Here is a 25,881-nt window from a genome sequence, read left to right as displayed (position 1 = left end):
GTCACCTTTGTCAGGTTGTTGTGATGAAGAAGCTGACTGTCACTCCCTTTGTATCCTCTCTGATCAGTTGGCAGCCATGTTTACCAAGGGGCTGTTTGCTCCTAGTTTTCATACTAAATGTACCAAGCTGAGCATGGGTGACTTGCATGCTCTAGCATGCGGGGGAGTCTTGAAGTCCCGCGATAGATGCAGTCCTAGCAGCAACAGCAGAAAAGGCTTTTTAGTACTTAATTTTCTTCTGTATTTAGGGCTTTTTTTCTTTCAGTTTCTACATGTAATTCTTCCGTCATTAAATCAGGGGCAGAAAAAACCTTTTCTATGTATTAGAATTGCTATAAAACAGGCCCTGGCCCTGCAACTAGAGGAAATTTCAACTAATCACAGGCCCTCTTCTTGGCCTACAATGCTCTGTTCTTCTTCCCAATTCTTCTTGTAATTTTTTCTGTCCTTAAAACTGATCACAGGATCCTGAGTTCTATCACTCTCCTCATGGCCATCTGCAATCTAAAAGCCCATACAGATGCAATTGGGCAAGCTCTTCTGACCTAGATCCATCTCTATCTATTGTTCCTTTGTTGGAGGAAACCTTGTTAACTGGATCATAAGAAACAAGCTATAATTGATCATCCCAGTGTTTTAGGAAGAATTTTGTGCCATGGCACACAGACATGAGAGTTGTTACCGTTCAGTAGCGTTGTACAAAATCTTGGTTTTAGCTCTAGCTCTCGCATGATGTTTTACAGTGAAGGCAAGTCTGCTATTACCATCGCCCAAAACCCAGTTCAGCACGATAGAACAACACATGTCGAAACTGATAATCATTTCGCTATAAGTTTGACCAAGGATTAATTTGTATTCCATTTGTCTAGACAGGTGATCAGTTGGCTGAAGTCTTTACTAAAGGGCTTGCTAGCAAGTTTACACTCTATTTTATTTAAGTTGGGCAGTGTGACATGTATGCAACAATTTGCACAGTACCGGATCCCGTTCTAGAGGAAAACCTTGCCCTTGAAGAAAAGCGAGATTTTGCTCGAGATCTGATATTTTTCCCAAGCCAACTCAAGTGAACTCGAGGGCCCATCTAGAGGGTTTTAAGGGTCAGGTTGGGCTCAAAGTTGGTATGTAGCCTATGTTAGGCCTTATAACACACTAGTAGCCTTATATTTGTGAACTCAACCCTAAGTTTGCCAAACTGCAGCAGCAATGAACAAGCAAGAATACAAAGCATGAAATAGAACCATTAGGACACATAAATGAAAAACAAGTGATAAGATACATCAAATAACTTAAATACCAACAGAACCATCCATATGTACAATAGAACATCACACTCTCGACTCTCAAGAGTACAGCAATACAACCATCATAAAAAATCATAAGTTCATAACAAAAGTGTTGAATATGGCTCATGCTTCACATTCTATTGCCGACGACCTGCTTCACATTCTATTGCCGACGACCTTCCCCCGATGCACACAAGGATCTTACGGGGGTTGCAAGGGGCAGCGCCTAGGGCCTATAGAGGCCCTATACCATTTTCGGCCTCAAGATTTCATTTGCAGTTTGGGCTTGGGCCCATGAATAGCTGTTATGGCCTTGGTTGAAGAACTCCTTCAAATGGCCTTGTTTGATCTTCCTTTCTTGATGTAGATGTGTTAAATCTTGTTGCAGGTCAAGAACTAGTGTCAATACGGCCAAAAATGGAGGTTTGGAAGGTCTCAATGTGTTGGGAGGCAAGAGACAACTAGAGAGAGTGAAAAAGTCAAGATATCAACCCATCTCACACGAGAGGGGGGATTTAAGTGAAATAGGTGGACTGAGATCTCAGTCAGGATTTTGAACTTTGGAGGTCTCTCGTGAGATCTCGAGAGGGGGGATTTAAGTGAACTAGGTGGACCAAGACATCAGTCGAATTATTGAATTTTGGAGGTCTTGTCATTTTTTTTGGGTGGTGGGGAAGAGTGTCTTAATCTGAGCTTTTGAACTATTTGGGGATACTTAAATTCTATTTTAGTCCTATGGACCTACTTGTAATTTCAGTGCTTCTCTTATTATAAACAGCGTTGGCTGTGCCCTCATTCATAAGACAAGGTTATTATTCTTAATTTCCACTTGTTCTCGCTCATTCTCAACAAGTAATTATCTCCCCACTACACCTTATGATTCTCTTCAAAACTCTCTTGTCAACATTCACAAATACCACCAGACCTATTTTGTTTGAGGAGTGTCCTCCACGCTGGCAAGGTTGGCACCTAGCTGATGTGGCGGAAGAGCATGGGAGTAGCCTAACATGCCAGCTCAGAACATTTTTCCCTAAAACCCAAACACTAAGATCATCCTGTTCCCTCTCAATTGTTTTTGGTTACTCATGATCAATAACTGGAACTAACTTTACCATTCAAAAACCATATTAACACAAAGCAATGCTATTTGGAATTTTGCCATCACATAAACTCACCAAATACTACTATTTCTGATTATACATTTCCTCCTTAGTCACTGTAATTAAAAATTGAGGATATTGATCACTATAATTAAATGCACAACTAAAACTTAAGTCTGATCTGCACTGCTTGAAGTTAAACATATTCCGCACCAAAAAGATAAAAACTGAAAATTCTATTAAAAGCATAAACTTAGGTCTTTCTTAAGGAAGGTTAAAATGGCATAATATGCTTCATGCAGTACTAATTACAACTACACCAGCTGTATCTTGTTACTATATTAATCAAAAAATAAACTTCAGGATAAACAAGCAGCAGTGTGCTTTTAGGTTATAGTTAAAGAAGACGGCCTCTATAAAATTAAAGACAATTGAGAAGTGATAACAAATTGCAAGATAGATGAAGTAAAAACCACCAAGGACACATGCAACTGGAGAAGAGCTTTCTACTAACCATCCAAACAAGCAAACTAATTCTTCCCCGAGGATTAGATGTATGAAACCTCACAAATGTGGATTGCTTTTGCAGTATTGACTCTTTTGCAGCTCCTGTACCAAAATGGATATAGAACAGGAATATCAGTGGAGGCAAAAAAAAAAAAAGAGAGAGAGAGAGAGAGAAGAAAAAAGGAAGAAGGTTCATAAGTCAAAATTACAAGCTAAGTAATAACTCTACAAGTGGATTAATCACAGATGGACGTGCACTATGAATCCAAGTAGTCCAATTTATGGATTCAAAACAAGTTAAACCTTAAAACTTTCCAATTATTAATCAGTCCCATAGTTTAGAAGATCCAACTAAAATAAAGTTATATGTCAGTGCTTCCTTAGTCTTTGACATCTTTGAACATGCATACACATATTTGTTTCTCCCATCTGAATATTGATTGCATGCCATATAAGGTCACTTCAAGGAAATCATGCTTAAGTAGTTTATCTTCTTATATTCATAGTAATTAAATGTTTGATTCAACACATTCAGGAACTGGACCAGTTGAAAAACTAAGGATTGTTTGCTAATGGGTGATAGAAGTCAGCTATGATTCCAGGTGATCCATCTCATCTATACCTACATGCAGTTATTACTATCAATTCAATTATTAGGCATACTGAGGGAAAGGATGGGGTTCTGGAGCCTTCCCTTACCATTCCCATCCCTGGTCCATGATTCCCACAAAAATGGGCCCATGGAAGTGGGTTTTCATTCATAAAACTTCTAACAAAACTTCTTTTGGTATGGGTTGCAAGCAAACCAGAGGAACTTTTCACATGTATTTATCTAAAAGAGACCACAGGCCAAAGCAGAGCTCAGTTGTAAGGGCTAGACTTATATACTGACGACTGTATCTCTGTTGTCCAATACCATGCTTACCAGTTAATAAGGCATGCTGATCCATATGAGCTTCATCTTCCCACTTTCTCCAAGAATGGATCTGCAAGAGTATCCAAACATAAAATCATATGTGAGAAAACTAGTAAGAACAAAATATAAACTTTTTACTCTTTTTCCTCATTGAACCATGCATAGTTGGATATTGGAGCTCCTGTTATTTATTTACTGAATCAAGCCATAAGTAATGGATACATATAAGAGAGAATGATGTCCTCCCAGAATGCACTTCACTAATCTTGACACCAGAAGTTTGAAAATTCGAAATTTAGACACCATCTCGAATTCCGTCAATAATGAAACATTTTGGTGGAATTTCAGTCCATCTTGGACAAATTAGCCAGTTTCTGATCATTTGACATTTTGATTTCAGGAGTCGTTCCACTTTGCTCTCAGTCAAAACTGAATTCAGACCCTGCTTGACACATAATTCTTTTAGAACAATTTTATTTGGGGGATGATTTGGATTGGTTTCTATTTCAATTTTAAATATTATTTGAATTGATTTTTGCATTTATTCCAGCGAAGTAGATCTCAACTCTCGATAAAAATTCACAAACTTTTAGTGGTGTAAACAGTACTTCTGTCACATCATATTCCCATTCCTTTATGGGATGTGGACTTGGGAGTGCAACTGGCGCCTTCTTGTTCAATGTAAGGGTTGCTGCCCCAAGTAGGATTTGGATCCTCTAGGGTCTGTAGTCCAGCACTAAGGTTTCACAACCCTGCCATTGTATCTGTTGTGTCCAGCCTCATTACGTCAGAGATTGCGAGTTGTTCATCCTTGAACTGTCAGTCTGCTACAGCCTGGTCAGCAGCAAGCTTAGAAATCATCTCGGCCAGCTCCCTATTAGTTGGTTCAGCCATAGCTTTGATACCACCCTGTTGGAGTCTTTGACGAGGACTTCAATCAAGAAAATAAAAATAAAAAGGAGAACTACAAAACAGAACCACAAAAAAGGAAATTACGAACAAGGTCTGTAGGGGCTCTTTAGGACTAAATGGGGGTTCTGATAGTTATGTGGCAATGAGAGGATGACAGGTAAAGGAAAAGGAAGAACTTATTTAAGTTTGTCAAACTTTGGAAGATCTTACTTTTAGGGGCATGAGGTAAAGTAGCACTTCCAACTTGAATCAGAGGTAGCTCATAGTGAGGTTGGTTCCCTCAAAAGCTTACAAAATATATAATTGACAGAATGTAAAGAAACTATATTTGCAAGTTTCAGCAGTTATGGATAAATGGTGGTTAGATTTCAATGGGAAAGGAAGGGAATCGATCAAACTTCTATGAGAGGGGGTGTAATTGTGGAACAACAGTTAGGCTAGAAAGATACCTTCAATAATGGAGATGACAAATAATAGAACAAGAGGGAATTAACCAAGGTTAAGAAACCATTATATATAATAAAACAAAACAAAATTAAATGGGAGAAAAAGGGAAGTGAGAAAGGGTTGACTTGACTTTATGCCTGGCCTAAAACTTCCAAAGCTTGAACCTGATTGTCAAATAAGGATGGCTGTCTGATAGGGCCTTGGGATCGCAGTATTGTACTACAATGAGGATAGAGAGGGGAGCTTAGGGTTTGATTAGGGGTTATAAATAGAGGTAAGATGTGAGTAGGAAAAAAAGGGATTATTTATGTGAGTGTTTGGGCAGCTGGAGGCTGAGGGGTAGAAGTGTGTTGTGGCCTTGTGGGGGTAGCTGGCACCATTGTAACTAGATTATCATTGTTCTTCGTTATTCTATCAATTAAATAATATTAATTTTGCATTCAATTTGTGGGTTCTTAACAAATTGGTATCAGAACATGTTTCGATCCACGGGGAGCGATGGAAACCAGATTATCCATGTTTTCTGGCAAAGGCAATGTGCAAGAATGGCTTTTTGAAGTTTTCTTGTTCTGTTGGGAACACCAAATTAAGAAAGAAGGAAGGTTGAGTGTAGCTCTCCAACACTTGGAAGGAGAAGCTCTCAAGTGGCTCAACCAAAGGGAGTGGTTAGTACTTGATTGGGTAAATTTCAAGGAAGCTTTGAAACTCAGTTTCAATGAAAACAAGAAGATTGGTAGAGTTTATGACCATGTGAAACCAAAAGGAGTTAATGCACAAGGAGACCTACGAATTCCTGTTGTTGAACCTCTAGAGTTTACCGAAAACACTGAAGTCACAGAAGACGTTTTAAAAACCTTCAAAGCAATTCAGACTTTGGGAATCAACAGCGAGATGGATTATTTCATCGTTCTCGACCCTTCTTGGTGGATTATTTCAATTGTTTCAACCCTCCTTAACTCTTCTTGGTGGATTATTTCACTGTTTTCAAACTTTGTTGCAAGGTAACTTAAGTTTCCCCTATTTCTTATTTTTTTCCCTTCTTTCACGGTCAAATGGTGTTGGAATGTTTTGAAATTTTTTTCCATGGTCTCTAGTAGGTAGATTAACAAGTGTTTGCTGTTGGATTTGATCTTTGTAGTGTTCTACTATTTTTTTATTTTTCTGATTTTAAAAAATACCTAAAATTTTACATTTTCTTTATTTGCTTCATGCTCAAAGCATATTGGATTGAATTAAAATTATTATGTGTTATCTCTAATAAGTAGATTTACATATGTAATTCATTGAATCAGATTTTTGAAGTGTTTTACTATGTTTTCTGATTTTCCTTGTATTTACTAATTATTATAAAAATTATTTTAATTATAAAAAATTATTTTTAATTAGGAACATATTTCAAAATGTTTATGAATACCTTAGTTTACATATGTAATTGACTGAATCTGATTTTTGAAGTGTTTTACTATGTTTTCCAATTTTTCTTGTATTTAATAATTATTATAAAAAATATTCTAATTATAAAATTTTATTTTTAATTAGGAACAAAAACTTCAAAAAGTTTATGAATACCTTAGTTTACACTTACACTTTACAAGTAATGTGTGATTGTGTGTGTAGTGTCTTTAGGCTAAAATTAAAATGTTGGGTTTCTATTTTAACGGTGATTATTATGTATGTTTATATCAGGCACAAACTTTTGAGTTAGAGACTCCGAAACACGATGTTAGACATAGCTTGGCAGCATTGTAGGCCTCTGACAAATGACAAGAAGATGTCAAAATGTAAATATTGTTTGAAAAATATTGGATTAGGTGGGACCACTCAAATGAAGATCCATCTAGCGGAAGGGGACCGCAATGTGAGTGGATGCCCCAGTGTCCCTTATGAAGTTAAAGTGGCAATCAAAAAATATGTGACAGGAGGGCAAGAGAGGAGGGCACAGAAGAAAGCAAAGAGGGATCAGTTCCTGACAACATGCTTAAAGGAGGTGGGAGAGAAAAATGGGGATTCAGATCCAGATGATACATCATCCCCAGAGGCAAAGATGGAGAGAGTACTCAAGATGCGTAGGGAGTCTCATAGACTCGATGAGATAAGGAGGACACAAAGGGCCATGGGTGCAAGGTCATCTAGAGATCCGAATTTTGAGAGGGCAAGCGGAGGCAACTTTAGTATGAGGAGGAGCCAAAGTGTCAGAGAGTCAGCTCCATTACCACATGCCACACACCACATCTATTGCACCTAGACCCAGAGCCACATTTGCTACTTCTAAACCCATTGCGATAGATCCTGATGTGCAGATACTACACACTAATCCTGACTTGTTTGCGAGGCCACAGACAAAACAAAAGAAATTAAAGCATACGTGGGGTAATGTGAAGGAGAAGGTGGGGATGGCCTTTTCTAAGTGGGCATTATATCACAGTGTTCTTGTAAATGCTGCATAGGGGCCTCATTATAAGGCGATGGTGGATGAGATCAGTGGTGCTGGACATGAGGTAGTTGGGCCAACCCCATATGAAATATATAATGTATATCTCCCATGGCATAAGGAAGACTTGAAGACCTACATTGATGGTCTTAAATTTTAAGCCGATGTGGAGGCACTATGGGCTGAAGTGACGTGTGATGATTGGACTGGTCCCACTAGACAGCCTATCACCAATTTTATGTTGAATTGTTATGGGAGGACGGTGTTCCTCAAATTTGTTGATGCATCCGATTACAAGAAGGATGCAAAATACATATATGGGTTGCTCAAGAGTGTGGTGAAAGAGGTTGGAGTCGAGCACGTGGTGCAGATTGTGACTAATAATGGCTCCAATTTCAAGAAGGCTAGGATGAAGTTGATGGAGAATCCTAGGTATAGGCTCTTCTGGACTCCTTGTGCAACACATTGTATTGATTTGATGCTGAAAGACATTGGGCAAATCCAATTTGTGAAGAACGTTGTTCAAGTGGGCTCGACATGTGACCACATTCGTATATAACCATGGATATGCATTGGATATGTTGAGGAGGATATGTGGTGGTGATTTGATGAGGCCTAGGGTCATAAGATTTGCTACAAATTGGATTGCCTTGAAGAGTTTTGAGAAGAAGAAAATCCAACTATATGCGATGTTTGCATCTAAAGAGTGGTTCGGTTGGCCCCAATCAGATTCCCCAACAAGGAGAGCAGCATGGCCTACCATATCCAGTGATATCTTCTAGGAAAATCTAAAAGTTGTTGTGAAGCTTCTAGACCCCGTGGTGACAGCCTTGAAGTAGGTAGATCAACAAAGGAAACCAACTTTACCACATTATATAGGCTGCAATGGAGATGATGAAGGAGATAGTTAGGAAAGTCCATCCTAAGGGCAACCATAAATTCATTGATATCATCCAAGAGAAGTGGGAAAGGCAATTGAAACATCCATTGCATTTGGCTGGTGAGTTGAAAGTTATTAAAATTTTCAAGTTATTACTTAATTGTTAATATTTATTATGTTGTTATGGAGTTTCTTAACATCTCATTTGTTGGCTTGTTTGATAACCTATTATATGAATCTCATGTACCACTACAGTAGAGAACTTGGGATGAAGGCAGATTTGATCAAGGCAGTCCATCAAGTAGTGGAAGGGTTGGAACCAGATCCAGCAAAACAAGCATTAATTAATAACGAGGTAAGATTGTGAGTTGTGACTTATGAGATGACTAGTAGTATAGTACTTAAGATAACTACTTGTTTTTTATACTAACGTTGTAATTATTTATTGTAGTTAAAGGCTTTTAGAGATGCTACTGGTAGCTTCGATCGCTCAATGGCTATTCAGGCTCGGGAGAACACCACTTCTGGTTAGTCATTTAGTCTAAGTCTTAGAAACTCAATTTGAGTTTTTGACAATTTATTTTTACCATTATTATTGGTTGGTTATGTTTCTTGTAGCTGGATGGTGGCTACAATACGGGTTAGACTCGAAGTATTTGATTAATATTGTAGTTAAAGTGCTCTCCCAGACATCTTCTGCCACTGACTGCGAGTGTAACTGGAGCACATTCAATCTGATACATTCTAAGAGGCAGAACCGTTTGGGGAAGAAGCAGCCAGAGGATCTTGTATATGTTCACTATAACATGAGGTTGAGAGAGGAGGACATTAAGTTAGGTCAAAAGCGAGGTAATGGGGACAAGATCGAGTTGGCTGACATCTTTGCCATTGATGATAATGAGGAGGACCCCCTATTTGAGTGGGTCAAAGAGCCATTGTTGGATGAGAAGGGAGGGCAACCTAGCAGTCAAATTGCACGAGAGATGGGAGCTAATGTGGATGAGTTCTTAGCCACAGATGGGAGAGTGCCCACCGAGCCTAACCGTCCCTTTGTACCACACCCAGTGCATCAAGTGTCAATGAGGATAATATCGTGTGATCAGATGATGATGATGATGATGTTACTCAGCCACCCGCTAGTCAAGCACAAGATGATGATGATGATGATGATGATGATGATGGGCTTGCTGATCATGATTCAGCTGATCTAGGGGAGAGACTACCACCACCAGAGGCTAGCAATGACCCCAGTTGAGAGTCAAGGACAAGGTTGGCCATTGAGGTTCACGGGGAAGACTCAGTTCACCCATGCTACCCAGGATGTCGACCACGGTATAGGTCATACTTCCACCTACAGCCGAAAGGGGAAGGGAAGTAGCATAGACATAGGTATTAGGATGACACTGCATCGTACAGATATTACCATCCCACTGATGTGAATAACTTGGCAGGCTCCATGAGATCAATGAGTCTAGATGAGTCAAGAGGCTCCATGGCCGAATACTGGATACCGGCAACAGCAGATCCTCACTCATACTTCCACCTACATCCGGAAAGGGAAAGGGAAGCAGCATAGACATGGGTATGAGGATGACACTTCATCGTACGGGTCTTACCATCCCAGTGATGTGAATAGCTTGGCAAGCTCCATGGGGTCTATGAGTCTAAATGAGTCAAGAGGCTCCACAGCCGGATACTGGATACCGGCAACAGCAGATCCCCACCCATACGAGAGTGGTATGGAAAGTGTTGCATCTTCTTTTGGGGCTTACAGTCATGCATCTTATGGTCAAGGGTTTCCTCAGGATTATGGGAGACATAGACTAGTGGAACAGATTAGGATGTATTATCTAGCGTCCAACAGGATGGTATATGTGCACAAGGTTGCAACTTATATGGATGCTAACTCAGGGTATAGACGTTTGTGGAGCATATCTTCAGCATGCAACCCCAACCCCAACCCCACCCACTAAGGTTGAGTTGGGACTTCCCTATCCGCATTATGTAATCCCTCAGATAGGATATCTTACGCATGTTGATGATCAGACCTATAGAGTTGCAGTTGTTGATTACCTCGACAACCATAGGCATCACATGTCATGTGATGTCTATGTCCGTTGGTCAGAGGAGAGGACGTCACAGGCACAGTACTACTCAAGTCACGGGGTGGATCCACCGAGGCACTCCTCTTGGCACTGACTTAGTGAGTTGTACTTCCCATTTTATTTTTATTGCTAGTTACATTGTATTTGTATTTTGATGTTTCGAGTTTATTTAATATTTTGATTCTTTTGGATTGAACTTAGAAGTTAAAAGTCATGTATTAAATGTTATGTACTTTAGTTAAGTTTATTGTGTACTTCTCAATCAACTCTACATTAATGTTATGTACTTTGAAGGACATATCTACAATGATTTTTTTTAGCAAAATGCATGTGTCAATGTGTTCTTTATACTCTAATTAGCTTAAATGCAGAATCCCACCCCAAAATACTCTCTAAAACCTATCGAAACTTGCACGAAAAAGTCATTGGTTTCCTCAAAATTTCCCAAGTTTCCACCTAAGTTTCCCATTTTCACCTGGTCGAAACTTGAGTTTCCCTTGAATTTCTTACTATGCTGATGAGACTCACTGCTGAAAGCCAATCTACCCATGCTTCACAAGATGTTAACCACAATGCCTAATTGCCTACCCAAACTTTATAGAAGGCATGATCATGGGAATATGAGTTATAAGAACATGCATGATCTGGTAGAGAGTATGTGGGGAGTATGAGCATTGACGCTAGTGGAAGTGGTACTTACCATTATCCTTAGCCATCCTTGGAGTAAGCAAACAGAGCGACCACACCACTGGTTTAGATTATAGTGGCTACTCTTCATATGGAGGGCATCAGATTCTTCAAGACCCCAATCCAGGAGAGTATAATTATGGGAGTGAAGGTTTTGTTGAGTGACTACTTCAAGAACCCATACCCATATGTTCAGCGGACTTTGGCTACCAACCACGTAGCTTTTAGGTTACCCAAGAGATCTGTTCCTCCAATTTTCGAACAATAACACATTTTGGGCATCTAAACAAATATGAGAGGTATTACAACAACTCACTCAGTTGGAAGGCTATGTTACCACACTCATAATAAGCTGTGGGAGCACGTTTATTGATACTCACCAATCAGCCATTCACTAGGTCTAAACTTTGCACACAACACTCACTTTGTCACTCTAATATTTTAATTTTTTAATTAATATATATTACAAGTATTTTAATTGTTTCACCTTAGCATTGAATATGAAGATTTAATGCAATTTATAGGTTGTTAAACCATCGAGGATGATGATATTGCTTGGCAACACGGGGCCCCTATAGATCAATAAGACAGGGTATCAATTGTAACTACTGCAGTAAAGTCCTCATCGGAGGCAAAATAAGGTTCAAGCAACACTTCGCTAGCTACCAGAGTACCAGGTGGATACACCAAACTGTCCTACTATCCCTAATCATGTGAGGGATATATTCTTGACAACCTTATAGGGTTGGTTGAACGATGTAGAGGACCAGCTGGACATGGTTATGGTGTTGATGGAGCTGGTGGAGGTGGTGTTGGAACTGGTGGAGCTACTTAGTTACCCTTAGGCCCTTGATTGATTCATTTCACCACGTTGTTATGATGCTTGTACTAAGTCTAATGATGTATTGTTCTATTGAATACAAAACTACTGATATGGATGGAATTCTGAACAATTTAAGTTATTTGATTTATCTTATCATTTGGTTTTCATTTACATTAATCATTGGTTCTGTATTTCATGTTTTATAAATTGCATGTCTATTTCTTTAGCATTTCAATTTCAAATTTAGAGTCAAGTTAGAACTCATACATATGCTTGTTTTCTGACAAATCTAAGGCCATTAGTTTGTTTAGAAAGTCTAAAATAAGGTAAATACCAAGTTTCAACCCAACTTGACCTTTAAAACCCCCCGATATGGGCCATCGAGGTCAATTCAATTGGCCCCAGTTTTTTACCATATCTTAGCTAAGATCTCCTGAGATCTCAGTTTTCTGGCTGACCAAGATAGTCTTGCGATTGAGATTCTTACCATCCTAAACACCCTGCAATTAGGTCTTCTAGGGCAATTCAAAGGTGGGCAGCAGCTGTTTAGGGATAGATACACTCTGTGGCTAAGGGATTTTGGCTTATGAACCCTGTGACAAGGGTTTCTATAGGTCTAGGGGATAATTTAGGGTCATTGGGAAAGGGATAGGATTCGGTCAGGCTGTAATAGGGTTGAGAGTTGAGGAAATTAAATCAGTTTTGAAAGAATTTTTATTTAAGATCTAGTTCCCACAACAATGGTTTTAAAAAATGAGGGTTTCACAGTTTCTAGGGTTCTAGGGGATGGTGTAGGGGACTAGGGGTAGGGTTACGGCCGAGTATTAAGGCAGGGAAAAGGGTGAGTATCCTACAAGGAATGGGATGTGGATGAATGGTTGAAGTGAAGCAGGTATTTGAACTTCAGGGGTTTTAGAGTTCTTGTGGAGAAGATGAAGTGTAGGATTTTATTGTTGTGTGAGAGGATAGGGATGGGAGATGGAGTTGACTGTGAGTGAGGGGAAGGTGGTCCTAAGAGGGTAAGGGATTTGGGGTGGGGGTAACAAAAATATAGAAGAACTAGGGTTTTGAAGAGAGGAGTTGTTGCTGCAACAAGAGAGGGGAGGGGAGAAGGGTAGTGCAAGGGGGAAGGTGGTAAGAGAGGGTAGGGATAAGGGATAGGGGCAACTTATGTGTTTGATGAAGAGGAATGTTAAACAAATCACAGAAAATCTGAATGCTCCAAGGTGTCACAGGCCTTCCTCCTTGGAAGCCATCAACACACCCACAATTCTCCTTTAATTCAATTTTTTTATTAATTATAAACTGTTTTGATTACATAGGGAAGGCTTTAATTATAGCATTTACATTGAAGGAGTCACTCTAGGACTCAAATTAGAAACAAAAATAAATAAGGAATTCTATTTTAAGGAACACCTACTCAGACAAGAGTTTACAATTCTTATTTTGGAACGATCCAATTTGAAATAGGATCCCAACCTAACACTCCTAAAGGGACTAAGACTGTTGTAACTTAACAACCAAGCACTCAAATTCAAAATAAAAGTAGATCCAACTCCTAACAGGACTCTGAATCGAACTAGGTCAGATTGGGTTTGACTGGGGGGGCCCAAAATTACCAAAATACCCCTACCCCAGTTTGGCTTTCTCCTTGGACTGTAGGGTGATGGGGAGCGTCCCTAGGCCCCATTTCAGCTAGTGGGGGATTTTCTGGGGTTGGTCCTTCTGGTTACATCACACTGAACCAAAACGATCCATTTTCGGTCTGAAGATCCAACCATCAGAATCACTCCAAAACTGCAGTGTAGCATCACCCATATTAGATCCACATTCAATCCAAGTTTGGATGCAATCAACTGCTTGGTTTGGTCTGCAGAACATAAGTATCTACTCTGGAAATTACTTTCTAGTTTGGTGACCAAGGCCATAAATCTCAATCCAACCATTAGATTCAAGTGAAACTTGCAGCTATGTATCACACTTCAACCTACATACAAGCCTCATCAAAACCAGGGCCATTGAGAACTCTTGTGATTGGTTTGACTTAAAACCCTAAACTTCTAATTTTGGATTTATTTTCTGATTGTGGGTTATCAGCAGGAAAGTTGTTCCTAATCTTAGCTCTGCATTACTTTTTATCTTTTAGTCAGTTTACATAACCTCTTAACTGCTCCATCTGCTATTTTGATGTTAGAAGCACCTTGTGGGACATATTTCTCTTTCCAGCTACAACATATAGTTCCTATTTGCATGTCCCTCTCCCACATAGAATATGAAATTTATGAGGTTGGCAAGCATTATTGCATTGTCTTTCCATCTCATAGTGTGTCTAGACTCTAGGAGTTGGTTTTTATTTCATTTAGCTCATTCAGAAAATCTGGTCCATAGAAAGTTAAGAATCGGTCTGGTTTCTCTTATTTTTGGTAACTTTTGTTCATAACCACTCCACTTAATATGTTCGTACCTTTTGAAGTTCGTGTCTATTTTAAACAGTATTATAATGATATTAAATTTCTTCTCATGTATGTTGGGAAATTGTTTGTACTGCTAATGCTCTTGAGAATAATAAATGTAAAATTTCATCCTTTCTCTCTGATAAAGGTATTTTCTTTTTATCAAAAAGAAGATAAAGATATTTTCTTTCAAACTCACTTATACACCCAACAAAATCTTGCACCAAATGAAAAATACACACTTGTTAGAAATAGTAATGCTATCATTGTTCCTTATGAGTGTTCCAAAACCTTAGAGGGAAGCTCCTATCTTGACTAATTATTATTTGATTAATTGGATGCCGCTTTTGTCCTTCATGGTAAATCTCAGTTTATGTTATTTTCTCAAATAGGCCCTTATCTGGGTTTACTACCACATATTTTTGAACAAAACTGTTTTACTCCTAATCTTCATCCTATCATTAACAAATTCTCCCCTCATGCTATAAATTGTGTAATTGGACACTGCCTTCTGATCCTTCATAATGAATATCTATCTTTATTTTTTCTTTAAAAGCCCCTTATTTGGTTTATTACCACAGTTTTTTTATACAAATGTTATGCCCATAATCTTCATCCTAGTATTAATAAATTTTCTCCTCATGCTATAAATTGTGTCCTCCTTGGGTATGGTTTATTAACAATGGTATCCTTTGGGTAGAAGACAATCCAAGGAAGATAGACATGCCTAGAAATGATATCAACCGTCCTTCGGGCTTTGCGTAGTCTCACAACCAAAAAGGAAACCAATGCTATGATCTTTTTAGCCATCAAACTGATTGTTGATGTTACCTATTTTAAGAGTACTCCTTATTTGGGGTTGACTTAGGTCCCGTCTCTCTCTCTTCTGCCAGTTCCTCAAATTATTCCTTTTGAAGATTTTAACCCCAAATCCATATGGGTAACATTACAGGAATACAAGCGTCATACCAAACAGTCACCTAAAATGGTTTCAATCCCCAGTATATCTAAATTCAACTCTTTGCCTGGGAATTATCCTCTGATTAGTTGCCTCTGGCCATTCAAAAAGGTGCTTGATCCTTTACTCAGAATTCTTTGGTTGCCTATCTGATTGCTAATTATGTATCTAACTTCCCACCTTCCTACTTTTACTTTATACATTTCCCCTCTCATTGTCCTCTCACTTTGTTCCTACCACATAACAAGATGGAATATCTGAGCCTGGTGGAAGTGTCAGCCATAGATGTGGAGATGGATGAATAATTTCCCACAAGACTACAACCCTGATCTACCTCCTCATAAGGATTCTTTGTATGTCATAGGATAAATTTCATTAAAATGATCCTGATGGTTGATTTGAGTGATTCAAAGATCCTTTGATTTATTTACTGACAATAATCTAAAATAACAGATACTTTCACTGATTTATCTGATGTTCTTTTTTCTTTTTTTTTCCGGAGGGGGGTTGCCAGGTTGGTTGTAGAAATAGAAATGTCTCAAATCTGTCTCAATACAAGAAAACAATGAAAAATCTGCACAGCAAAAAATAAAATTGGTGGTAAGGCAAAACATTCAAGTAGTGTTGGTATTCCAAAACAGGGCAAAAGAGACCAAGAAGATGTAGTTAGGATTTCCATTTTATTGGATGGGATTTGGAACTTGGGAAGTATTCACTGATGCATGAAAATTTAAAATCATAATTGCAGGTATGCACCTATCACTAACCTTTACAACTGCTAGAAGCATTGTTAAACAGCTATAAGATACATGAGTTATTGCCATCACAAAGATGAAGCGATGCAGCTGCTCCAAGCCTTCATATGAAACAAACGGCTCATAACCCTGCTTAACAAATAAAGTTTCAACTCATTCAGCACTTGAATATGGTCCCAAAAGTTGCATTTAAATGGAAGTTTTTTTCACGGATACAGATAGGAATCTTTATTTCCATTAAAGGTCAATTTTGACAAGCATCCCACTAACTTAAATGAAAAGATTAACAGGACAGGATTTTTGGTTTGTTAAGGACAGATAAGAAAAGGTAGCATCAAGAAATGTAATCGGCTGAAATGTTTATGCAATCCCAGTGTCCTCACAAATTGAAAAGGTTTGTAAATGAGATACAATGAAGAATTATCACAATTTAATCTAGCTATTATAATCATTTGCGGGAAATCCCCTTTTCTCCTTGAAAATTCAAGTTGACATAGAACACCATTCTTTTGTTGAACATTATTAGATAAACACATGAATCTCCACATATCAAGAGAAACAGTGGTTAGAAATGGAACCAGGAACAGAATCAAATACCTTTCTACAAGTATTCTGATTTGAGCTGCTCAGTATCCTTCTAAATGAGTGATGGAGAATAGACCCCGTATACAACTTACGATCATTGGAAGAATTCTCTGAACTTTCCACCTCTGATACAGAACATGGACCAAATCTACTGTCAAAGTACTTTTTTTCAATACAAAAACCTGAAATTGTCCTTGAGGTAGCAGTAAGAAGAAGAGATATTAACCCCAGCAACATCAACTCTGGAAGACAGAACCCAAATGAATGATGTTAAGAAGAGGGGTTCAAAAGTCAGGAAAAAAATACCAATTTTCATTAAAACCTAATGAATTTTACAATGTGCTTTAGAATCTCTAAAGAACATGATGTATACCCTCTTTCATTTTCTCCAAAGCTTCATATAGAGGTTTCCGATTAGTTTTCTGCAACCACTGAACCAATGATACACTATGAGTCAAATGTGAAGTACGAAACTGACTTCCAAGTACAATGCTATTTTATGATGTTGTGCACCAGTAAAAGCACAAAAATAAAAAATAAAAAAGTATATTGTTTTTTTCTTTTTTCAAAACATGAGCAAAATTTTAACCTCTAACCTTAAACCACAAAATCAACGAAAATACTATTTCCATGACCTTTCTATTCTCATTTGACTAGTCATATTCTTTTTCCTACACACCAAGCAGTAACTAAAAATCCAATGCCAGAAAGCAGAGACAACAATGAAATGAGAGCAGTGCAAAAGAAAGGTAGAAGTGTACAAGGAAGTACATTCTCAACCTTTGAGTTGTAGCAATAACTCTTAACTTAATGCATGGCTATGTAGAAGCTATATTGTGACATTGTCATCCTTCCACAGCAATTGAACATTTTTCCTTCCCCCCCCCGGGGGGGTGGGGGGGGCGGTGCCCCCCCCCCCCGCGGGGGGGGGGTGTGTGTGGTAGGGGGGGGGGTCTCCCCCCCCCCCCCGCCCCCCCCCCCCCCCCCCCCCCCCCCTCCCCTCCCCCCCAAAACACAATCTCCCCTCGTCTGAGAATGTCGCCATCCCACGGTGGCAAGAGGTTCTACAAGGTGGAATAACCAAGAGAAAACGAGACGAATAAAGTGAATAAGAAACAATATAACTACCAGCAGTAGATGATTCCTCGGCACCCAAGAGCAATGGCTCTCACATAAACTCTCTCTATATCCTGACATACTCATCCTCCCCCTTTACAGCAATTGAACATTCCTATCGAATTAATTAACAAATCAGCCTACTTGAGTAGGACTCTTCAAAGAAACCTACGTAATGTAACTCTAACCTAGATGTATTATGACTCTTGACTCTCTAAATCTAATTCTAATAACCTAACGCGAAGGACTCTTCATGCTCAAATTTGCCGCGCGAATGCACAGGACCGCGAAACGACAGACTCTCTCACCTCAAACGTCAACGTTTCCTGGGAGTGCTCCTGTCGAATATAGACTCTTGATATCGGGGCTATCAATACTCCCCCAAAAGTTTCACCTGTCCTCAAGGTGAAAACGGAAAGTGGGACTGTATTTCAGCATAAGATTCCCAAGTATTTTCACAAGGCGGAGTCCTTTCCATTGAATCAAAACCTCCAGCAACCCTTGAGTGAGAAACGAATGTTGAGCAAGGCTTCGGGTGTGAGCTGCAACCGCATCCCGCAACAAGTGGAAGCGGCGCGGCAAGGCGCGGGAAGGAAAGGAAAACCGGGTGGATGTGAATCACGGAAAGAGAGAAGGGAGGTCCAGGCTAATGACGGAGGCCCATAGTAGCGATGGGAGTTTCTATTGGGGTGGGAGAGAAGGATAAGGTTGAGCAAGAAAAATCATCCCCACTGATAATGCACCCACGGAATCGGGAATTGAATCTATCTTGGGCCACCGCAGATTGTTTGAGATCCTCCAACACGATGGGGAGGAACACATAATCATCATTAGATGACCATCCTCCCAAACGAAGAGAGGGGGTTGCCAACAAACGAAAGGGAGTCATTTTGTGGCTGAATGAAACGGTATTGAACCAATATTCGGCCCAGGTAACCAATTAATCCAGTCCTTCGGTTGGCGAGCGCAAAAACATCGAGGTAAATCAAGGCGGATTTACCACCCCGTGACCATCCGTTTGAGGATGGTAGGCACGTGAATGAGGTTGGTACCCGAATAAAAGCTCCATCCAAAAATTACTAAGGAAGACACGATCTCGATCGGAGACGATGGTTCGAGGGAACCCATGCAAGCGGATAACCTCTTGCGAACGAGATAGCCACATCCTGGCGGAATAAGGGTGTGAAAGAGCGATGAAATGCGCGACTGGATAGCCGGTCAATACAACAAGCACGGTATCTCCACTCTTAGTCCGGGTAACCCACCAATAAAATCCATGCTAATGTCTTCCCAAATGCGATCGGAATTGGTAGTGGTTGAAGGAGTCCAGGGGTTTCATGGCTTGATATTTATGGGACAAGCATCACAACTAGCCACAAATTCGAGGACAGAGTTCATTCCTACCCAAGATAACAGTGAATGGTAAGTCCTCAAAAACGAATGCCCACCGAATGGGGTAGAATGATACTGAAAGTAATTTGGGAATTAATGGTGACCCATCGGGGATGACTAAGATTCTTATAGAGTAAGGTGCCCTTTGAAGGGTAGTGGGGTAGTCGGGATCCTCAAGAAGGCTGAAGATCTTGGTAACGGTCGAGGCGTGTACCGGTATCTAGTCCTCACTTGCAAGTGGTTGTCATCGAATAAAGGATCATCGCGACCTGCGAGAGAGCATCGGCGGCTGTTTGCTACCGGAGATACAATATCTCAAAATCAAATCCCAAAAGTTTCAAGACCCACTTTTGTTGATCAGTAGCCACAATGGCTGTTCAGCAAATATTTCAGACTTTTTCGATCCGTTCGTACGTTGAAATGTCTCCCCATCAAGTAATGACGCCATTTTTGAATGGCAAGTACTATGCCATTAGTTCTTCTCAAGACAGACTTGGTTTGTGCGCGAGGGGACAACACTAGCTCAAGAGGCAATGGGATGGCCCTTGCATCAAAACCGCACCCAGCCCAAAACCCGAAGCATCAGCTCTACCAAAAACTCTTTGTGAAATCGGCGTCACCAATCGGAACGGTTGTCATGGCTGTCTTGAGGGCATTAAAGCCGCCGTTGCCTCGTTACCCCACGAAATGCATCTTTCTTCAATAAGTTTGTGAGTGGAGCGGCAATTTTACCATAATTTCGGACGAATCTGCGGTAATACCCGGTTAATCCTAAAAACCTCGCAAGGCTTTAAGATTGGAAGGTTGGGGCCACTCCACCATGCACTTAATCTTCGTGGGTCCGGTGACTCGTCTTTAGATATGATATGTCCTAAATACTCAGTGAAGCAACCCCAAACATGCATTTTTTTGGTTGACTACAAGGTGGGTCTTGTGTGAGAAGTATAAAGGTGGTTCGCAAATGGGCCAATGTTCCTCCATGGTCTGCTATACAAAAATATCGTCAAAGAACACCAAAATAAATTTTGCAAGTGTTCTCGAAATACCTCATGCATTAGTGATTGAAATGTGGTGGAGCATTCGAGAGCCCAAAGGATCAAGGAACTCGTAATGCCATAGTGTAGAAAAGGTTTTTCTCATACTTCCGTCATCTAATTTGGTGGTATCCCGTTCAAATCAAGCTGGTAAACAGTGGCTCCGCTAGCTCATCCAACAGTCGTAATGCAGGAATGGGAAACTTGTGAACCGGAGTTTATTCAGGGCAGATAGTCAGGAAAGCCATCGCCATCTCTTGAACCAACGATCGGACGGAGTAAGGACTCACACTAGGTCGACAATCCGCTGTTAACATCCGACAATCTTTCGACCTCGTTCTTTGAGAATGTGGGTAACGATAGGTGAATATTAGGTGGGTTACTCTCTCGGCTAACGTATCCGGTGGTCTTGCTCTTCTGGGGGTTCGGTTGGTTAGCAAATAATGAGCAAAGTGGTTAATAAATGTGAAGTGATCTTGTACCTCTATATCATCTCCGAGGGATGCGAGGTTGTAGCGATCCATCACCACGCGAACCGACGTAGCACACTCTTAATGTTGTTTCTAATCGCAGAAGGTTGGATCCCCATTTAGTTTCACGGGTCGTCCGCCACTCAAAGCTCAGGTTCTCAAGGCCAATGCGACTTCCCTAGTGTCTGCAGCCATTCTACGCCCAAGATTATATCAATGCTACCCAAATTGAAAGGGTAAAAATTTTGCACAAAGACCTCGCCGCCTAGCTGAATCGGAATCGTCGACAAATCCCCGTACCTTTGCTAATGTCCCATCGCCAAAGCAACGAAATTTGTTTTCGGATTTCCAATCCCAACGGCTCCACCAACTCTGAGCGACGAAATTGTGCGTTGCTCCACAATCGATCGAATGATGACTCTAGCCATTTATTTGTCCCGTTAGTTTCGGTGTGTGTGGTGAATCGATCCCCACCAAAGAGGTATGCGAGAGTTCCGTCTCAAGCACCGGCTCCATATCGTATCATTGATCACTCCTTCCGCTGCGCAACCGGACTATCATCGTCGTGGAGTAAAGAACCTTAGTTGCTCGAGGGCATGATGGCCTTTGGAGTATGGGCCGTCACACCGAAACATACCCCTTTGTCCATTTTATCTTTGATTCTTCCGGGATAACCAACGTGAGCGTCCCGAGCTCCCGTGCAGCTGTAGCTGCAGGTCGAGATTGTGAAGAGGAAGACGGGGTTCACTTATTTGGTTTGGCGAATGAACGTTAAAGCTTGGTTCATTCCGGTTCCCTGAACCGTATTGGTTCCTTTAATATTGGTGTTGGGTGGGCTGAAGTTAATAACACGTGAGGTTAGATTTTGGGCTGATTGAGTGGGCTGGGCAAAGAGGTTTCTTATTTTCCCCACTCCATTTTTGTCCTCCACGGCTTGGGCAGGTCCATTATTTGGCCCAAATTGGTGAGCCCAAATAATGAACTTCAGCCCTTACTTTTCATTTAAAAGGAAAAACACCCCTTAACCATTCTCCATTACGTCGGGGCGCTAATTCTCAAAACCTTTCTATATGCGCAAACGTTCCACTTTGCTTGTGATTAATCAATGCTTCTTGGGGAGTCTTCAGGTCGAGTTAAATCGATAGATCATTGATTCTTTCAAGTTTCTCCATGATGACAATGGTGCTGCAGTTCTCGGAAGCGTATCCATCCTAGTGCTGCACCTTCAAAACAAAGGGTTGAGTTGAGTTTCTCTTCATCGGAGTTTGTAGATCAAAGTACCTTTCAGCTCGTGCGATCCATCCCATCGGATCTTCCCGTGAAAATTGGCATCTCAAGATGTTAGGAAGGAAGTCTCTGGTTTCTGGTTCGATTGTACGCTTGTGTACTGGAACTCCATGGTTTAGTCACCTCCGGCATTAAGGTATGCATCTTGTGATTTTCCTGGATAAATGAACTTAATTATTCTAAATGATGGCCTTTCTTTATGTTTTGTGCTAGGAGTCCACGACCTTGAATCTTTAGATATTCAACCTACCTGTCATTGATTGACATTCCCAGAATGATGGTGATGAATTTGTTAGGTACCTGAATGAGGTTACTTAACAAGGTGGAATAACTCAAGAAGAAAAACGAGACTTTGAATAAAAGTTGAATAAGAAACAATATAATCTACAGCAGTAGATGAGTCCTACGGCTACCAAAGGGCAATGGCTCTAATAAACTTCTTTATATCTTTACTCATCTCCCCTATTTATAGAATTACATTCCTATGAATTAATTAACAAAATCAGCCTACTTGAGTAGGACTTTAAAAGAAATAATGTAATGTAACTCTAACTAGATGTATTATGACTTTGATTTAAATTAATTTAATAACCTTAACGAGAAGGATCTTCATGCTTCAAATTTGAGGTGAATGCACTAGGACTGTGAAAGAAGGATTTTATTAAGAATGTTTTGGAGTGTCTTGTGAATATAGTCTCTGGGGGGGCAAGCAAGAAACTGGATAAAAAAGGGGGGCGCCGGGGGGGGGCGCTACGAAGAAAGGCGGGGGGGGGGGGGCGGGGGGGGGGCCCCCCCCCAGGCGGGCGGGGGGGGGGGGGGGGAGAAAAAAAAAAAAGGGGGGGGGAGGGGGGGCGGGGGGGGGGGGGGGCAGGGGGGAGAGAGGGGCCGCCCCGCGCACCTGAACACTGTCCAATTTAAGGTAAACCAAGGGAACTATTACTAAAGGAAGTCTCCTGAAAAGGATATTCTGATCTGTGAAAGAGACACCCCAAGAAGAATCAACGGAACTTTAAATGGAACTTGCGCCCAAATTAATTATAGCAAAATAAACTTCGATCTCCACATGTACTAATCACCATTTTCTTTATCAGAGATCTCCATGTCTGGATTACTTGTTCATGCAGATAATAAACAATTAAAAAACAATAAATTCATCAACTCCGAAGACTGGATCCTAACAGAAGTAAATCTCACCAAGGTTATAATCGCACTTAGAAGCACAATATATATATACATAAATAACGCATAATATACACATAAGCTTCGCCGTTGGAACCATGATTGGAGTATAATAAACTTTCGTGCTACATACTCTAGCAAATAAAATAAGTTTCAACGCGCCATAGAAAGGAAGAGTGAAATTCAACAAACATACAGAGCTTAAGAATGGAAATTCCAAGAAGAGGAGGGGGTACTTACATGGCTTAAGCGGTGAATGGAGCGCTCCACGATCAAAGAAACAGCAACAAAAATGGTCAACACAGTAGCTACGGACCATGTTGGGGTCAGAGCCAGTGACCGTGCTTCCTTATCTTCCATTCCACACACACAGTCGATCGTCGGCGCTTCTGCTTCCAAATGGGGATAAAAGTTAAGAGGATTCTCTAACAACTCTTCCTCGCCGACTTTACAAGCAACTAATGTTACAGGAACTATCAAATAGAGTCTCCACTGCAAATCTGTACTATCCCAGCGAGAGAGCTCAAAAAGAATAACGTGGGATTACAAAAGGAGCAGCCTAAGCTGTAAAGACGAGCAATGTCTCAAGATCTCTTATCAGCTGATCTTCTCAAAACCTAACTTAAACTCATAGAACAGCAGCAGAACGTAACACAAACTCACATTTCGCTCTCAACCAGATTTCCAAAAATGGTATCACGACCTTTGTCAATCCCGATGCAAAACTTCGGAAACCTGTCGAAGTTCCAGATTTCCAACCCTAATGAATCCTCCGTTCAACATTCACCAGATTCTCGAGTACGTCTACAGCCGGTCAGTCAGTCAGTCTCCGTCTTAGTTCAACCGATTCTCTAAGCAAAAACGCGTCGAACAACGACTCATACACATTGTCATGCTTTTAGGTCCAGACAAAAGACCTCCATAAAGCAGATTTCTTGAGTTATCTACTAATTGATCTTCCGAGTTGCAGAGAAAACACAATGATCCTCTCAAAGTAACCACGAGAAGTCCAGAAATCTTCTCTGCAACCACATAAACCAAGAAACAAACGAGGAACAGTTTCAACTCATCAGCTGAGTGGATTTTCTTGCAGAAAACGTCTGTGTTGATCCAAACCCTCCAGAGGAGATAACAGATATGGTTTCCACTTTCAAGCGCAGAGTAACTGGGAAGAAGTAGCAAAATCTTCTCTATATAAAATGGAATCGGAAACGATAAATTTGAGGTTTTCCCGGTTGGAGCCTTGGAGGCAGGTGAGTTATTAATCATTTATATTTTGCCACGCTCCACAGACTCCACTTTTGGTTGGGAGAAAAAACAAAACAGTCAAGGAGGACGAAGGGACCTATTTCTGAAAAAATATATATAATAAATAAATAAATAAACGTAAAACCAAGGAGCGAAGTGACGAACGAAGAATCTCTGATCCTGCTATGAAAATCCGACGAGGAAGCTTGTCAGTGCGTATCGCTGTCCCTTTCGCCAGGCAGCGCACAGCACATGCATGCGATTAATTAGAACTAACGTTAAAATTTGCCCGACTGTGACAAATTAAATTTTGTTTTAACAAATAATTGATACTTTACCCAACAAACCAAAATAATTGGAAAGCACCGAAGGATTCCCTGAACCAGCGAGATACCCGAAAAAAGATATCCGATACAGAAGATGGTACCGATTCAGTATAGGTTTGTTTTTCCTTTTTCATTTTTTATGGGGAAGCAGGAGAATTTTTTTGTTTTTTCCCGGTATAGAATGGGCCCAAGTGCCCAGGAAAAAAAAAACTTAGACTCCAAAAAATCTCTAAATATGTCTTAAAAAAATCTTTCAATTTCAGCGGAGAAACTTGATAAAATGCCCACAATTAAGATGAAGACATCTTGATCTTAGCCATAGAATTAGCGACTTTATTGGCTTCCCTTCTAACGTGTTGGAACCGAACCTGACTATTTCCACCTACAAGAGCACGCATTTCTTCAACATATCGCATGAAACAACTCACCTCTACGCAGCAAAGACTCAGGAAGGTCATTGGCTTTTTCGAGTTTAATTCTATGAGCACCTGTTGATATCCCAAGTATGCGGCTTGCTTGACACTTTCAAAAATCACTGCAAGTTCCGCTTCCATCACCTGCGTGGATGAGACTTTTATATGTAGGGGATAAAAAATATTACACATGCATCCACAAGGGTCGAACGAATAACTTATTCACTAAAAAGTATAAGTCTTTATCACTTTACCAATCCTACTTTGGTTCGGTTCAATGTAATTGGTCATAGGGATTTGGCTCTGTCTTCTAGATTTGGCTAGCATTCATATAAATGTGGACGGATCAATTATCTTGGTTCGAAGGGATTACAAGAGATTCAAATGGCCAATTCAACTTCGCTTTTGGTCAAGGATGTGGATATGCAGATCCCATAGTTTATTGAGGCATTGACAATTACAAAAGCATTCCGCCAATATGAACATCATACAACCACCACAAGTTGAAAGTGACAATAGGCTTGTTGAGACAGATAACATGTTTCTTGCTCGCATGATTAATCAGGAAATCCCC

The 25,881-nt window shown here is 40.3% G+C and overlaps 1 protein-coding gene across 1 annotated transcript in view; it reads right to left on the bottom strand.

The window, feature by feature from the left end:
• The window catches only part of LOC149004665 (MLO-like protein 14), a 79,382-nt gene extending 54,744 nt beyond the window's left edge, over positions 1-24,638 (bottom strand). The window contains exons 1-6 of the mRNA XM_089167764.1: positions 23,561-24,638; positions 17,216-17,273; positions 16,855-17,084; positions 16,270-16,386; positions 3,816-3,876; positions 2,898-2,992 (exon numbers count right to left, since the gene is read on the bottom strand). Coding sequence (XP_089023890.1) covers positions 2,898-2,992; positions 3,816-3,876; positions 16,270-16,386; positions 16,855-17,084; positions 17,216-17,273; positions 23,561-23,680 — 681 coding nt within the window. The 5' untranslated portion in view covers positions 23,681-24,638. The remainder of the gene's footprint in view (positions 1-2,897; positions 2,993-3,815; positions 3,877-16,269; positions 16,387-16,854; positions 17,085-17,215; positions 17,274-23,560) is intronic.
• Positions 24,639-25,881: the final 1,243 nt, after the last annotated feature.

This window comes from Hakea prostrata, chromosome 9 (genome assembly GCF_041222555.1).
Source record: "Hakea prostrata isolate BN-2017 chromosome 9, UWA_Hpros_2, whole genome shotgun sequence".
Classification (NCBI taxonomy): Eukaryota; Viridiplantae; Streptophyta; class Magnoliopsida; order Proteales; family Proteaceae; genus Hakea; species Hakea prostrata.
Note: the sequence above shows the minus strand (reverse complement) of the source record. Positions and strands in the feature narration are given on the sequence as shown.